The 17,671-nt window shown below is 45.4% G+C and overlaps 1 protein-coding gene across 1 annotated transcript in view; it reads right to left on the bottom strand.

The window, feature by feature from the left end:
* Window positions 1–17,671, bottom strand: part of IQGAP3 (IQ motif containing GTPase activating protein 3) — a 2,364,408-nt gene that overhangs the window by 1,164,683 nt on the left and 1,182,054 nt on the right. The window contains exon 21 of the mRNA XM_044079778.1: window positions 3,861–3,932. Coding sequence (XP_043935713.1) covers window positions 3,861–3,932 — 72 coding nt within the window. The remainder of the gene's footprint in view (window positions 1–3,860; window positions 3,933–17,671) is intronic.

Genomic DNA, 17,671 nt, shown 5'->3' with positions numbered 1-17,671 from the left:
TTGAATGACCACAATTTCTTCAAATCAGTCCAACACAACACTTTGCATATAGCAACGGAGTTGAGACCTACAGCCACAGTCTGGATTCCCTCTGTAGCATCTAGAGATATCACTGTCAGCTACTTAATTTTTATAACGGCATTTCTGAAGGTTGGAGTTTAACAAATTTGGTTTCGAGGGCAATTCTCAAATGTCTGGAATACTGAAGGGACAACAGTTAATCTAGGTTCCTTTAGGCCCAGGTGGTCTTGGTACCTTTTATGTGACTCCTACACTACTACTTTCCATAAATTGAAATGTTTTCTCATTATATTTAATATGTTCCTGAAAGAAACTTCCTTTGCAGTGAAGCTTAATGACATGGTTTTGCTACCTTCACTGTTGTAAGCAAGATCATCTCTATTGACTGAATTTGAGGAATTAGGGGGAATGGGATTTGCCTTTCTTTTTACCAGGGACACCACCTTAAGTTGAAAACACAGCTGTGTGGAGATATGACCATGTATTCTTCAGCAAATTTTCTGTAATCAAAAGTGGCAGAGAGTAAGTTACACAACCAGCCCTTGGAAACTGAAACCTGTAAATTTACAGATAGCCTCTTTCAAAGGACAAATGTATACCAGATAGCAGAACAAGTGTCTGGAGTCTCAACCTGTAAAACAGTTGAAACTTTTTGCAGAGAGAACATTTTTATTTGCACACCTTAAAAACTTTGAAGAATGGATGGATGTTTGTCATGGGTGTCTGGAGGTCCCACTTCAGCACAGGCACTGTTTAGAAGGTACTAAATAATATTCCACTGTCACCCTCCAAACTGGGTTGGACAGAAGAGGGCAAGGTCAATTTAGGCTGTAGGACTACAGGAAGAAAATGTGACACCTCACCATTTCTAACACCCACTGGTCATGGCAAGGATGGTGCAGAAGCTATGTCCTCTCTCTCTCTCTCAGTATGCTGGTTCCTTGACATTTAAATTGTTTGGTTTTATATTTTTTTTATATCCACTACTATTCTTTAAGTGAAATATTATATTTATGGCTATTGCTGAAGGGATTTCCTGCAACTAGGGGACAGGTGAGCAGCCCTTAAGTTAATACCAACAGCTTTGTATGATTGAGATTCTCAGAAGATTCCAAGTCCAGTGAAGACATCATCATCTTGATGAAAGTAGCGTAGCAGCCACAAGTGTATAAATTGTGGCTGTTCCTTAGACAGAAAAGGCAATGCAGATGCCAGTTTTCGGGCAGAATTAGGCATCCAAAGATGCAAATGTTTTAATAGGACTGTCAGTGATTCACAGAAACATTGTTAAAACAAATACAACAATTAGAAAATTTGTTTTAATAAAAGATGTCCAGGTTCCAAAGATGGGTACGTTCTCTGGAAGTCATTACAAATGGAAACGTGTAGTAAATGCCTGATTACTTTTTTCAGCAAAAATAAACTAAAAATGGCATGAGCTACTGTTCCCTTTTCAACCATGCACTGAGATGATGTCATGGGTAAGAAAAGCAGTTCATGTCTGTCCTGTGGCTATGTGAAAATTCTGAAAACAATATCAGAATGGTGCCTGTCTGCCTGTGCCTAATTCCCATGGATAAGAAATCAAACTGCAGCAATAAACCTTATGTTGAGCATTTCACCGGTCCTTTATGATGGCCCTACAAATAGAGGCAAATGCAAAAGACCCCCCCCCCCAATGTACAACCTTGGTAGTCAGGACTGCAAATGTTGAGCTGACAGGATCACACACCAGGGTTTAAGACCATCTGATGCCATAAGGACTTCTTTAGTCAAACAGAGCTTTTACCAATGTGATGGACCTAATTTATGAGATGGAGGGCTCAAAGAGGGGGGGTCAGAGAGACACTTGAAAGTAGTGAGGGCTCGTTTCCCTTTCAAGTGGTCATCAACCAACTCTTGGGAAGGGTTGTCAAGCAGGACTTCTTCCTGAAGAGTGGCATTCAGATTGGTTTGCCAAAGCTTTTCTTGATGGGGGAAAATAGCCTTAGCCAAGCCATCCTGCATAAGTATATGCTTCAGTCTGCTGCTCCATCACAGAATCAGAACAGCAAAAGTTAGCGAGTCACAAGACAGCTCGCTAGAGAGGCTGGAAATAGTTGCAAATTGACCAGCTCTTCCTTCATCCCAGACTCGGGCAGCTCAAAGCTTTCCAGCATCTGATCTACTAAACAGGACAAGAACCTTGGCAAGTGAGACAGACAACTAAATTTCAACATGACAGAGACTACAATCTTCTAGTGCATCCTGAGCAAAGTTCAGGACTTCCTGTCAATACGAAAACTGCAAAATGATCTCTTGGATTTATATTGGACCAGAGTCTGCTCAAGCAGTATGTCTACAAGTGCTCCACTCCATTCAACCATGGGCTTGTAGGAGGGTCCATTAAATTTCTTGGAAGCTAAGGGAGCAAATATGGGTGTTTCCAGACTGCAAATATGCTGTCCTGGATAGCAAGTTCCAGAGACAGGTGTTTCTAGAGAAAAATACGGGGTCAAAGGCCAGTCCTTGTGGACTTATTGAGCCTTACAGTTCTTGTAAAGAATGGATTATACCAGTGGAGAGCTGCAGTGAAGAGGTTTCAGTGTCCTACTGTCCTTGGGCATATTAGCTGTTGGGCAGTGGGGAACTGGCATAAGGAGATATGACTACTAAGGATGCCATGGGGACAAGGGACATATCCACTGCATGGTGATGGCATCAGGCCATGTTCTCGAAGGCTTCACTCCTACACCCACAAAAATAGGTCCCACCACAAAAAAAAAAAGAGGTTGAGAGGCTGACCAGCAAAACTTGGTGTGGGAAAACCCTTTGGATCATGTTTATCTTAGGAAAGTCAGCACTGGAGTAGAGTTTCCTCAGTCTCAAGTACTCCAATCAAGCTCCAGCCTGGGGACTTAAGGAAGCACTTCCAGAAGCAGGAAAACTGCATGTTGTTCTGGTCATTCAACTGGAGGATGGATAGTGCACTGCACCCTAATATGTACCCCCTCAAGGTAGCTGGCCAAGGATATCTCATGGGCTGCTTGTCATCCACCAAACAGGAAGACATGTGAATTCAAGACTCCATTCGTTAAAGGTGAGGCCCTGGCACCCTGGAAATAATGCTACTTTGGGAATGGATTTGCACCTCTAAGAAGTTATAACCATTGCCTGCCATCTGCCTGTTGATTATATTATCACAGACCAAGGGCTGTGCAAGTTATGTTTTTTCGTCCTGCAGGGTGGGGTAACTGTATGATACTGGCACTTAGAGCAGAGTGTTTCACATTGCGCAGTTCTTCCAAGCAATAAAACAACTATGATACAGGTGATGCTTTGCGACTTGGTGACCCCAGAAGCAACTCAATTACTTAACTGCTTTAGGTATGAGATGTGGAAACATTTCCAAGATAAATGCCTGCATAACTGCTCAAGCAACTGTAAAGAACAGTCAGGTTTAGGGGATAGGCGGTTTTCTAGTGTGGTGCATGACATTCCGGCATACACTAGTGGAAGGCTCATTTATCTTTACTTCTGCCCCAAAGTGTGCAGGATGTTCAGAGAAAAACAGCCAAACAGAAGAGAAAAGGAAAGGTATCATCTACAAACTCAGTGAGGCTCCACAATGTAATATTACTTAATACAAGTAAGTTACAGAGCTTTTTGTACTTCTTGCTCTGATGTAGAAAGTGTAATATAATTCATGGTTATGTGACTGGCACACTAAAGTTCGAAATGATTACTTGATGATGCAAGCAATTTGATTTTTGTGATTTTATGCTGAAAAAATTATATCAATTAAAAAAAATGATAAATACGACAAAAACATTACTTGAGTAGTAATTTCAAATGCTTACATGCTTCCTAAAGTACTGCTGTCTTTCCAAGTATTTTTTTCGTGCCAGCCACATTCTTGTCCAAGCCTGAATCTTAAGAAAAAAGTAGTCAATTAATCTAAACAATAATATCCTTGGTGTCCTTCATTTGACTACAACACTTTCTTTACTGCAAACCAAAATTAATTCTTTACTTCAATCAGAAATCCAATGAATGTTTATCCATGTCATTACAATGCACAGCCAACATTAAAATCTCATACTAGAAACTCAAAATCCATGTCCAAAAAATTATGCTGCTAGTGTTGAGACACCATCTTACTATATATACTTTCACGAACTTTTAACAGAATATTGCAGATGCTGGAATTAAGGGTCAGACACAAACAGTGAGTACTGAAATACTGGTTTTATGTGATACATAGTCACTATCAACATTCAGTCTGCCTTCCTCCTCCTAATTCCAGCCAGTTCTTCCAAGCAAAGCCTCCTTTATTAATAAAGATCGTATTGTGCATTTCCTGAAATCAGAGGTGGGTGGAAATAGCTGCTTGCCAAAAGTCATCTAATGCATTCTGTGATCTATCAATATACAGGATGAATAACTGCAAAAACAAATGAGTATAAAAAGGAAAGAAACAGAACATGCTGGGCAAAATAAGTTAGAACATCTGTTACTAAATATTAGCCAAAGAATATGTTTCAGCAGCTCCTCTTTAAGCAACCAGCACCAGTGAAAGTGGCTGCCAACACCATCTGTTTCAGCCAGAACTCATTACGGAAATTGCAGAAGACATTACCTATTCACTATCAGTCACTTGTTTTTTTTACTACAATATTCAGCCAGTGGTCGGTTAATCACAAACTCCAACTTTGCTCAGCAACTATTAGGCAGAATGGAGTCAGCATAGACTGTCAACACTGAAACTAGAATGAGCATATTTACCATTTTCTAAACCAAACTCAACGAGGATCAACAGATCCTTCAAAAGATAGAAGGTGATATATATGCTACGTATTATGAATACCTCAAGTTCCCAACCTGAAAGCTACCTTTGATTTGCCATTTACCTTTAGAGTTTCAGAATGAAACTCCTGTTGCGCAAAGCTTCTCTGGGACTGGCACTCCAAATGGGAGAAAATATACAATACTGGTTAACAATGTCAGAAGTAAACCCTGTCACCTTAAGGATTTGTCCTATATCCGTCTACGTTACATAACTATATGTGGGCAATTAAAAGACTGCTTTCTGCCCTAAAAACATGAGGTGAATACATAAGCACAACACAGGCTCAATGACAGAAAAAGACAAATGGGTAGAACAGCTACAGTTAATTCTGCATATCTGAGACATAAAATTCATCAAATAAACACAAAAAACAAAGTCACTGTACAATACTCCAAATATATATCTAAGCAGTTCCTAATGTTGAAATGTCTGCAATCATGCAAAATGTTTTGCTATGATGTTGCTTACTGAACTAAAAGAAAGGCACTCCCCAACTAGTTTATCTAAAAATACCAAAGGGGAGAGTCCAGTAAGGAACATCTGGGAATTATGGACCAGACCTGATGGGCTCCAAAGTAAAGTATTCTCTAATGAAGTTTAAGAATCTGCCAACTAGTTCCATTCCCAAAGAACATGCTCCCATTGATCTATCCCTTCCCATCACACCTCCAGCATTTGCAATCTACCTATGAAAAAATCCTCTGAAGTCTACTTATGCTACAAAAACACCTATGGAATCACTGCCAAACAAAAAATCCTAAACCTTCTAAGTCATATTACTCTTACCTGGGAGCCTTAGAGATTTCTTCCCATTGTGCATGTGTAGATTGACCTTCTATTCTCTTTTCCTAATATTTACTAAAATGTACTCACCGTAACGTTCCATCTGAGTAGTTATACTTCATTTTTTTGCAACCTGTGGGTATTCAGATCCATATCGGATCCAAGCCAGCAACTTATTTTCTAGCATCTGCTCCGAGCTCCTCCCCCTACCCATAATACACCACCATCTCCCATCTTCCCTCAGATCGAGTTTGCTGCAACTATACACATTAGCAACTCCGCTAAATAAACCTAACCTGTTTATTCACAGGAAAAGGTCAGGGGGATGGAGGGTGGGAAGGTTGCAGAAAAATGAAGTATAACTACTCAGATGGAACATTATGGTGAGTACATAACTTCTTTATCTAAAGTAGTTAACTTCATTTTGTCTGTGACCTGTGGGACAGAGACCCCAGCTACTCAACAAATCCTGGGAGGCCCTCATGGAAGGATATTCCTGAGTACCGCAGAGCCAAAGGATGCTCTCCCTCTGGAAATCAGATATAATTTGTAATGGGCGATGAAAGTATGAGAATTTGCCCAAGTTGCTGCTGCACAAATGCCATCCAAAGGAACCTTAAACCAAAAAGCAGCAGAAGTCGCCATGGACCTGGTAGAGTGAGCTTTAATCAGATCAGGAGGAGATAAACCCTTGGCTTTGTAAATGTGTAGAATGCAGAGTGATCCATCTGGCTATAGAAACCTTGGAAATGGCTTTGCCCAAACGAGGTTTAGAAAATGAGACAAATAATTGATCAGACTTACGGAAGGATTGTGTTCTATGAAGGTAGAAATGAAGTTGTCTATGAACACCTAACAAATGAAGTTTATATTCCCCTTTGTTCTGAAAATTTGGAAAGAAAACAGGTAGATTAATTGTTTGGTTTATGTTTGATTGAGATGCCACTTTGGGGAAAAAAATTAAGGATTTTTACGGAGAGAGACTCTGTCCTTATGGAAGACCAAATAAGGAGGCACAGCAGACACAACCTGCAGCTCAGAGACCATCCTAGCCGACGTAATAGCCACTAGGAAGGCTGTCTTCCAAGACAAAAACTTTAAATCCACTGATGCAGCAGGTTCAAAAGGAGGAGTTACTAATGATTGGAGAACCAAAGTGAGGTCCCAAGGAGGAACCAAATCTTTGATGGGAGGACGCAGAAGAAAGGTGGCTTTAAGAAAGGCTTTACATAGCCTAGAAGAGGCCAGTGCAATCTTATTTTCACCTGCACAAAAATTAGAAATGGCTGCCAGTTGTACTTTCACCGTGGAGGAACAAGTTCCTTGTTGAAAAATACTAGTTAAGAAATCCAACACCGATGTAAAAGGATCCAGGTTTCTCTGAGAGGCCCAGATAGAGAAACGTCTCCATTTACTGCGATAGACCTTCCTAGTGGAATCTTTAAGAGAAGCCACTAGTATAGATTTTACAGGGGATGAAAGACCGGGAGTCCTGGCAATCAAGGGAACTGGAGCAGCCAAGCTGTCAGCTTGAGACTGTCCAGATTGGGAGGGTAGGCACCCGAAGGATGAGAGATTAGATTCAGGCAGGATTTCAAAATCCATGGAGGTGCTAGAAGATGAGACCAAAGGAAGGGGAACCAAACTTGATGAGGCCAGAATGGGGCTATGAGGATCACTTTGCACCCCAGTCGGCAAGCTTTCTGAATGAACTTTGGAATGAGTGGTAATGGTGGATAAGCATACAGTAGCCTGGGGGGCTAAACATGGATAGAGCATCTCTGGGTGCATCCCCTGGTGAGGGAATCAGAGTGAAGAACTCGCTGCACTTTGCATTGGAAGGAGATGGCAAAGAGATCACAGCAAGGCTGTCCCCCATGCAAGGAATATCTCCTCCTTTACTGACTGTTTCAGAGACCACTCATACGGCATCAGAATAGCCCGACTAAATCTGTCCGCTAAAATGTTGGAGTGTCCCAGGATGTGTGTTGCAATCAGAAACTGACTGGTGGAAATCGCCCACTCTCATGGCCTCGCGACACAGAGGATAAGATCTGGTTCCCCCTTGCTTGTTGATATACCGGACAACCGACATGTTGTCTGACTGAACTGCAATCATACCCAGAGGAAGAACAGTGTGGAAGACTTTCAACGCTAAAAGCACTACCCTCATCTCTAGAACATTTATGTGCAACTTGGTCTCTATCTGGGACCACATGCCTTGGACTGTCCTTCCCGAACAGTGTCCCCCCCACCCAGGGGGAGGCATCCGTGGTCACTGTGGCTTGGGCTGGAGATGACAAGAAAGGGTGTCCCGCTGCAACATCCGGTGAATGGAGCCACCAAAGGAGAGACGTCCTGCAGGTGTGACTGATCCTTATCGGAAAATCCATGGGCAGGTCTAGCCAAGACCACTGGATAGCTAGAGTCCATTGAAGGACCCGCATATGAAGGCATGCGCAAGGGAGAACAGAGATTGAGGCAGGCATGGAGCCCAGGGCCCGGAGAACATCGCTCGCCTTTGGAAACTTTATGTTCACGATTAGAGCGATGTGGTCCCTGAGGTGTAAGATCCTGTCTGGTGTTGAGAAAACTTAGCTGCAAAGTGTCTAGCCATGCCCCGATAAAGTCTAGAACTTGTACTGGTTGTAAAAGAGATTTGTGAACATTGACTGTAATCCCCAGGCTATCTGCCAAGAGAAGAAAGTAGTCCCAGGCCAGACACAGAAGACGCTTGGTGGACGCAGTGAAGAGCCAGTCATACAGGTAAGGAAATACCTGAATTCCCTGAAGCCTCAGGTGAGCTGCTACTACCGCCATTACCTTGGTGAACACCCTGGGGGCTGTGATGAGACCAAAGGGTAGCGCTCTGAACTGGAAGTGACTGGCTCCCAGCCGAAAGTGAAGAAAGAAACCCCCTGGAGCTTTTGAGGACCTTGATATGGTAGTAAGCATCCTGGATGTCCAATGAGCACATCCAGTCGCACTCTCGGAGGTAAGGTAGTATGGACTGTAGGGTGACCAGCCGGAACTTTTGTTTGGCGACAGACAGGTTCAAGGCTGACAGGTCCCCCGTCTTTTTTGGCACTAAAAAGAACCTGGAGTAAATGCCTAATCCGGACTGCTCGAGAGGGACCGGTTCGATGGCTCGTTTGTGAAGCAGCTTTGAAACCTCTAGAGCTGTGGCCTCCCTGTGAGCAGGTGGAACAACCAGGAGGTGTCTTGTAGCACTTGGCGGGGCAACAAATGGGATAGTGTAGCCTCTGGATATTATTTGTAGCACCAAACAATCTGCAATTATGGACTCCTATGCTGCTGAGTGCAATGACAATCTCCCCCCGACTGCCTCCAGAGTAGGACAGTCAGGGGACCCCTCAGAGCTGCTGAGTGGGCCTGTCAGACAAAGGATCCCTAGACCTGAAGTTCCTGGGATCCCCTCTACCTTTGGGTCAGCATCGATCCTTTCCCCCTCTGCCTCTGGGGGAAGAGTTGTCCTGAAACTCCTGGGAAAACTGAGATTTCCAGATCTTCTTTTGCCCTCTTTGGTTCCTAGAAAAGGACTGCTGAGGGTTAGAGAAGCAGATCCCAATGGCAGACAAAGTCTTCCTGTCTTTCTCGCTCTGGACAAGAGTGTCACGTACTGCCTTCCAGAAAAGGGAGGAACCATCGTTGGGAGCATTAGTAAATGACACCTTGAAAGGGTCCGCAAACTGACACAACCTGAGCCAGGCGTTTCGCCTTATGGCTACGCCTGTCCCAGGTGCCCTAGCTGCTCCTTCCATGGCGTGGGAAGGGAGACGCATGGACGTGTTTGATATCAACTTTAGAGTCGACATTTTTGCGGAGAACAGTTGTTTGTCCTGCTGCTATAAGGACTCTGGGGGAGACTCATCGAATTCTGAGACAAGGTCTCGCTGCAGCTGTATCACATGCCAAATAGTTCAGCGCACGTATGGAAAAGGTCACTGACGAATAAACGTGCTTCCCAAACTTATCCACCGACCTGGACTCCTTGTCCAGAGGGTGGACTGAGAAACTCTCTTGCACCAGTTCCTTCTTGGTGGCTGCTTTGACCACCATAGCGTCAACGGGGGCTCCATTAGACCAAGGTTGCCTGTCAGTGGGAGGAGAAAGAATCTGGTCAGGGCATTTGGGGATGGGCTCTACGGTGTCAGGCTCCTTCCATGCCTGTGTGGTGATAAGGTCCACCAAGGGGTCTGCTGGCGGGGACACCCAGGAAGTAGATGGGCCCATGCCAAAGGCCTCCAGGAACACAAACTCATCCGTAGAAGGTGTTGGGGCCAACCAACCTCCCCTCTGGCGGAGGATCTTCAGAGACATCATGGACCTGGGGGAACCTTCTCCATCTAAATCTGTGTCCATAGTAAGGGACTCAGGGGAGTCCAAGTGCCTCATTTTGCACTTGCGCTTACAGGGGCCATCTTCAGTGGGACTCTGAAGAAGACTCGTGAGCTGCGGGGGGTTCCTCAAGGGGAATAACCTGGGGATCCTCTGGCATGGGCTGTCCCTAAGACAGGATGAAGGGAGCCAACGCCAAATCCAGTGAAGTCTGGGTGGAATCCGAGCAGATGGGCTGAAGTCTCAATCCCTGGGAGAGAACCCTCACCACCACTATGAATGCCGAAGGAGAGCGTACCTCCTTGGCACCCAGCAAGAAAGAAGCTCTTGCCGGGTCCGAAGCGGGAATCAGAGCCGAAGCGAGGGTAGCCTGAGGTCCAAGGGAACAGTTTGGATCTGAAAAGATCAGAGCCGAAGATGGATCCATTCCCTCGGGTCCGACTCCCTATCCACGGCTCCGAGAGTCGCTCGGATCCGAACAGGCTGGATCCGAGGAACTCACGGTAACAGCCGGAGTTGAGGTTGGCGGAACCGTCGGCACCGAGCTACCAGCTCCAAAGAATTTCAGATCCAAAAACCCCACAGCAGCCACCAGGATCGGGAAGGAGAGATGGGGCAGAAAAAAGGCATGGAGGTCCCCACTCTTGAGGGAGGGGGCCTGGCAAGACTCCCATCTGTATTTGGGTCTGAATGAATCTCCGCATCATCCTGTCCATGTCCAAGTCCGATAGGCTCAGAGTCGATCGCGAAGAGGCGACCGACTTGGATCTGGCTGGTCTGCACAGCAAGGGTGAGGAAGGCCTCGGATCAGAAGATTCCATCGGATCCCATGAGAAATGGGGTTAGCGGAGCCTTGGAGAAGCTGGCCTCAAAGTCTTGGATGGTGGACTAGGGAAAGGTTCCCTATCTGGAGACCTCTTGCGAGGCCTACCCCTCGTTCTCTCTTTATCTTCCTTGCGCCTTTCTCTGTCCTTTTCTTTTTCTGTCTTTTGCTTTTTCTTTTTCCTTGTCTTTATCTTCCCCAACACCAGAACGAGCGGGAGTTTAAGTCCCTGTCTGAGTGGGTGGTTGGGCGGTAATACCAGAGACAGTGGCAGAATCCAGCATGGAGGCATGGAAAAGACCCTTGGTAACCAATTCGGCCTTCCTATCCCTGCGGGCCCTTGGGTTGAAGCCTGCACAGATTGTACACTGGGTTGATAAATGGGGCACTCCCAAACATATTACACACAGAGTGTGACCATCAGCCAGTGACAGCTTATGGCCACACTCTGTGCATTTTTTGAAAACTGACTTAGGCTGATCAGCCATAGTCTAAAAACTAATTGCCACTCCCTAGAGAGAGAACACAACACACTAGCACACACTGAAGGGAAGTGGGCCTAGAAACTACTCACAGAAAGAAAACTTTTTTTTTTGTGAAGAAATAACCGACGAACAGCATACACTAAAAGGAGGAGGGAGGGAAAACTAACGACCACTTACACACAAAATAGAAATAACTAACTTACTTATCCTTGAAACTCAGAGCAAAGGAGACCACGATGCTCACTATGGCACAGCAAACGAGATCTGAGGGAAGATAGGAGATGGTGGTGTATTATGGGTAGGGGGAGGAGCTCGGATCAGATGCTAGAAAATAAGTTGCCTGCTCGAATCTGATATGGATCCGAATACCCACAGGTTGCAGATAAAATTAAGTTAACTACTTAGATTAAGAAGTTATGTACTCACCATAACATTCCATGTGAGTTGTTTATCTCGCCTTCATTCTTGACTGATGACTTTGGAGCTGATCCATCGGCTCAAGTGCGGCCACATGCAAAGCTCGAGGTTTTCCAGTAGCTTGAGGTCAAGCCCATATCCCATGATGCACTGTGAATTACCTCAGATCTTGTTTGCTGCGTGTACTATGACCATATAAAATAGCTATCCCCTATATAAGGGAAGAAGAAATTGAGCAACCAGGATGAGACCAACATCTAGGTCAGCTATCAGCCAGGAAGGGGTAGGAGGGACGTAAGAATGAAGGTGAGATGAACAACTCACATGGAATGTTATGGTGAGTATATAACTTCTTAACATGTAGTTGTTCAATCTCGCCATTCATTCTTGACTGATGGGTAGCGACCCAAGCACCATCAATCTCGGGTGGTTCACGGGAATACATTTTTCAGGACCATGGACCCAAAGGAAACCCTGGTCCCTGGAGGCCTTATCAACTTTGTAATGAGTAATAAAGGTATGAGGTTTTGACCAAGTGGCTGCTGCACAAATGTTATCAAGGAGCAGCTTGGCTGAAAACGCAGAGGATGTAGAAACTGCGCTGGTTGAGTTAACTTTAATCTTGTGTTGCAAAAGCATATTAGCAGCTGAACAGACAAAGGTGATACAATCATTCAGATAACCATTTAGACAGAGTTGTTTTAGCCACTGGTCTACCTTTCCTGGATTCAGAAAATGAAACAAAGAGCTGGTCTGATTTCCTGAAATCTTTTGTTCTATCCAAATAAAATCTGTGCCGTCTGTGAACAACAAGTTTGTGCAGCATATACTCCTTGTTGGAATGATTGGGTAAGAAAACTGGTAACTCAATAACTTGGTTAAAAAGAAGTTATGTACTCACCATAACGTTCCATGTGAGTTGTTTATCTCGCCTTTATTCTCACTGATGGGTTCGGAACCGATCCTCGGCTCCGACACGGCCGATAGCAAAGCTCAAGGTTTGCCAGTAGCTCGAGACCAAGCCCCTCATCCCATGATGCACTGCTGAAATTACCCCAGATCTTGTTTGCTGCATGTATATATACCCCTGTAAGGGGAGCTCTCCCCAAGAAAGAAGAAGTATTGAACAACCAGGATTATACTAGCCTCTAGGTCAACTGTCAGTCAGGAGGGGGATGAAGGGAGGGACGTGAGAATAAAGGTGAGATAAACAACTCACATGGAACTTTATGGTGAGTACATAACTTCTTTATGTGAAGTTGTTAAATCTCACTGTTTATTCTCACTGATGGGTAGCATCCCTAAGCACCCGCAATCCTGGGTGGCTCACGGGAGTACATTTTTCAGGACTGTAAAACCAAAAGAAGACCTGTGCCTGGAAGCCGTATCTTCTTTGTAATGAGCGATAAAGGTCTGAGGCTTAGACCAAGTGGCTGCAGCACAAATGTTATCAAGGGACAATTTAGCTTGAAAGGCAGAAGACATAGAAACGGCTCTGGTTGAATGAACCTTTGCTTTGTGTGGCAAAGGTATGTTAGCATTTTCATGAACAAATGAGATACAATCCGATAACCATTTTGAAAGGGTTGATTTAGCCACTGGTCTACCTTTTCTGGCCTCCGAAAAGGATACAAAGAGTTGATCTGATTTTTTAATATCCTTAGTTCTATCAAGATAAAATCTGAGCCGTCTGTGTACATCAAGTTTGTGCAGCATGTATTTCAATTTGTTGGAATGGTTGGGAAAAAAGACTGGCAACTCAATGACCTGATTGATATTAGACTCGGAACAGACTTTAAGCAAAAAAGGAGGGGTTTGTTCTGAGAGATACTCTATCAGCGTGGAAAATCATATAAGGAGGTCTGATAGATAATGCCTGAAGTTCCGACACTCTGCGGGCAGAAGTAATGGCCACTAGGAAAAATAGTTTTCCAGGACAAAAATTTGAGATCACAAGATGATGCTGGTTCGAAGGGGGGAAGAATTATTTGAGATAGCATAAAATTCAAATTCCAGGGAGAATAAGGGATTTTGACAGGAGGTCTCATGTGAAAAACACCTTTAAGAAAATCCTTAGATAACTTATGGGCCATAATATTTAACCCATCGAATCCAAGGTGGAAATTTGATATGGCAGCTAAATGAACCCGAACTGTGGCAGCTGCTGCTCCTTCTTAAAAATCATTGTCAAAAACTCTAAAATGGATGACAAAGGAACTCGGAAAGGGTCAATTTTTTGTATACTGGCCCAAATGGAGAACCTTTTCCACTTACTGCGATATAGTTTTTTGGTGGATGGCTTATGAGAAGACAATATAATTTGTCTTTTGTCATCTGAGAGTGAATGAAGGGTGGCTATTTGGGGAAGTGGATCAGCCAAGCAGTCAGCTTTGGTCCCCTGACAGGTGTGTCAGGAAGTCTGGAACTGGGTCCAGGATCCATGGATCCTCTAACAGATGATGGTGAAAAAAAAAAGAACAAAATCTGTCAAGGCCAATGGGGGACTATGAGGATAACAGTCCTTCCCAGCGATTTTGCTTTCTGTAAAAACCTGGGTATCAATGGAACTGGTGGGAATGCATATAGGAGACCCGGAGGCCAATCGTGTACGAGTGTGTCTCTTGGGGGATGTCCCAGAGGTGGTATTAGGGCAAAGTAGCTTCTGCATTTGGTATTGATGTGACTAGCAAAGAGGTCGCAGCAAGGCTGGCCCCATTTGCGGAAAATCATGTCCGCAACGTGTTGGTTGACAGACCACTCGTGAGGCAACAGGATTTCCCTGCTCAGTTTGTCCGCTATCACATTGGATTTCCCCGAGATGTGCGTTACTAACAGAAAACGCTGGGATGACACAGCCCACAGCCATACCCTGAGGGCTTCTCAAAAAGGGGATAAGACTTGGTTCTGCCCTGTTTGTTCAAGTACCAGACCACTGACATGTTGTCTGTCTGAATTGCAATTGTCCTTAGAGGAAGAGAGTCCTGGAAGTACTGCAACGCCAGAAGTACTTCTCTCAACTCCAGAACATCGATATGCAGATGTGACTCTTGATCCGTCCATGTGCCTTGGGCAGTCTTTCCCTGAAAATGCCCCACCCCCACCCTATCAGGGAAGCATCCATGGTCACAGTGGCTACGGGGGGGGCACAAAGGGTCTTCCTATTGTGACATGAAGAGACGTCAACCACCACCAAAGGTCTCTCTTGCAAGAATTTGTGATGAGAATTATATGTTTCATTGGTAATTTCTGGTAAGACCATTGAGCGAACAGGAGCCATTGAAGAATTTGCATTTGCATCCGTACGAGTGGAATGGCTAGAATTGTTGCTGCCATCAAACCTAATACCTTCAAGACCTCTGCGGCTGTAGCTCTGTTCTTTGACACCAATGAGTTGACGTGTTGGCAAAGAAGTAGGACCCTTTTGACTGGAAGACTTAGAGTGGTGGTTGAGGTATCTAACTCTGCTCCTATAAAGATGGTATGCTGCGATGGCGACAAGGCAGACTTTTCGAAGTTGACTGTAATGCCTAAGTGGTGGCAGAGTGTCAGAGTAGATTGTGTTGCACGAATCAATTGATGCCTGGTGGTAGCGGTGAGGAGCCAATCATCTAGATATGGAAACACCTGGAATCCTAGATGCCTCAGATAAGCCATGACCACTGCCATGAATTTGGTGAACACTCTGGGGGTTGTAGTGAGACCAAAGGGCAGGGAAAGAAACTTGTAGTGATTGGCTCCCAGCCAGAAACGCAGGTGATCTCTGGAGCGTCTGTCCATTTTTATGTGGTAGTACGCGTCCTTGAGATTGATTTTCCCCTAGAAAGGGAAGAATGGCCTGAAGTGTGACCATTCAGAACTTCTTTTTTTTTACAAATTGGTTGAGTCTGCTGAGGTCCAAGATAGGTCTCCAGTCCCCTGTTTTCTTTGGAACCAAAAAGAATCTTGAGTAAGTTCTGAATCCAACTTGGTCTGCTGGGACTGGCTGGATGACTCTTCTTTCTAGCAACTTGCGGACCTCTATAGTTGCTTGTTCAATGAGACTGGGTAGAACATCCGGGATTCTGTTTACGGGAGGGGAAGAGAACGGTATGAAATACCCTCTGGAAATGATGCTTCGTACCCAGGTATCGGACGTTATGCTTAGCCAGGCCTCTGGGTACAAAGATAAGAGACCCCCGACTGCCTCCAGAGCTGGACAGCCGGGTCACCTTTCAGGAGTGCTGGTAGGGCTGACCAGAGAACTGGCCTCTGTCACCCTGCTGTTGCGGACCCCCACTGCCGCGCGGGCGGCATCTTCCATTATAACCCCCTCCTCTGCCTCTAGAGGGGGGTTTCCCCACGTGTGTCCTGAAAGGCTCCCTGTGCTTTTCGGAACTACATCTTTCCACCATTAGGGCCCTTGGGAAAGGGCCGAGTAGGGGTAGAAAAATGGACTCCAATGGCAGATAGAGTCTTGCCTTCCTGCTCACACCTGTTTAGAGTTTCCTTTATCTTGGGCCCAAACAGGGATGAGCCATCAAATGGGGTGTCGATAAAGGAAGACTTGAAAGGCTCCGCAAAGGAACAGAGATGCATCCAGGCTTGTCTACGCAGAGCAATGCCTGAACTAGCGGCTCTACTCGAACCATCAAGCTGAGTAAGATATGAGATGCATGGACGAGTTCACAATTGAGTTTAGGGTAGTGAGCTGTGTGTTAACTTTGTCGGCAACCCCTGCAGCTATCGTACCCTGGAGAGTATCTCCTAGCTTTTTCTGGAGATCTCTTTGTAGTCTTGTAAAATGGGTTAAATAGTTCAGTGATTGAAGGGAAAAGGTTGCTGAACTAAACATGAGTTTCCCATATCTATCCATGATCCTAGAATCTCTGTTAGGAGGATGGATAGATGAGGACGTCTCAGAAGTTTCCTTTTTGGTGGCTGCAGCCACCACCATGGCATCAACAGGCACTCCCTTAGTCAAAAAGGCTTTGTCCACTGGGGCAGAAATTAACTTATTTGGCTTCCAAGGGACAGGTTCCATGGCCTCCGGAGACTCCCATGCCTTATGAGAGATCAGCTCCATGAGCTCATCGTAAGGCGGAGACACCCAAGAAGTGGAAGGTTGAGACCCAAAAGCCTTCAAGAGCACTGACTCGTCTTCAGTAGGGCTTTTGGACTGCCAACCTCCCCTCTGATTAAGGATCTCTAATATCTCTGCAAAGGAGATATCCTCAGAAGGGGATCAAGGGGACCCTTCGGACTCATCCAAGTCAGTGTCAGATGTCAAAGACTCCTGTGGGGAGTCCAAGTACCTCCTCTTGCACAGTCTCTTCCTGGGTACCTCCTCAGTGGGGGGATCTGGGGAGGTCTCAGAAGAGCAGGAGGCACCCTGTGGGGCTACTTGAGGCTCAGGGGCTCTACACTTGAGTGGACCAGTAGAAGCAGGAGCAGACACAGGCACTTGAGGGGAGGTGGAAGCCAGATCTGATGCTGATGATGTCTTCAGAGACAGGACTCTCCTCATAGCATCAAACGCACCATGGCTCCGACGAGAAGGGGTAGACGGATCCGAAGGGACGGTCCGATCCTCCCGCACAGAGGCCATGGGCTCCGAGCCCGAGGTAGGAGCCGAGCTCATCGGAGCCAAAGCCCCGAGAGGATGAGTCGGCACCAACAAATCGGTACAACTATCCTCCCCGGACCTGACAGGAGAGTGTCAGCTCCTAGAGTCCCTGGTCGGTACAGAGGATGTCCGAGTAGATGGAACTGATAACAGTGGAGCAGGTCTCGGCTCAACAACCATCAGGTCGGGCTCCTTCGGCTCAGAAAGTCCAGTATGGCTCGGAGGAGGAGTAGTCAAGTCCAGGTTAATGGTCTTCGGCTCCAATGAAGGTGTCGGAGCTGACAACAATTTGACAAGGCCTGGTGCCCGTAAAAGCTTCTGCACCAACCAGTCCATATCCAGATCTGAGAGGT

Source organism: Protopterus annectens, chromosome 8.part0 (assembly GCF_019279795.1).
Source record: "Protopterus annectens isolate FY-2018-M chromosome 8.part0, PAN1.0, whole genome shotgun sequence".
NCBI classification, from domain to species: Eukaryota; Metazoa; Chordata; order Ceratodontiformes; family Protopteridae; genus Protopterus; species Protopterus annectens.
Note: the sequence above shows the minus strand (reverse complement) of the source record. Positions and strands in the feature narration are given on the sequence as shown.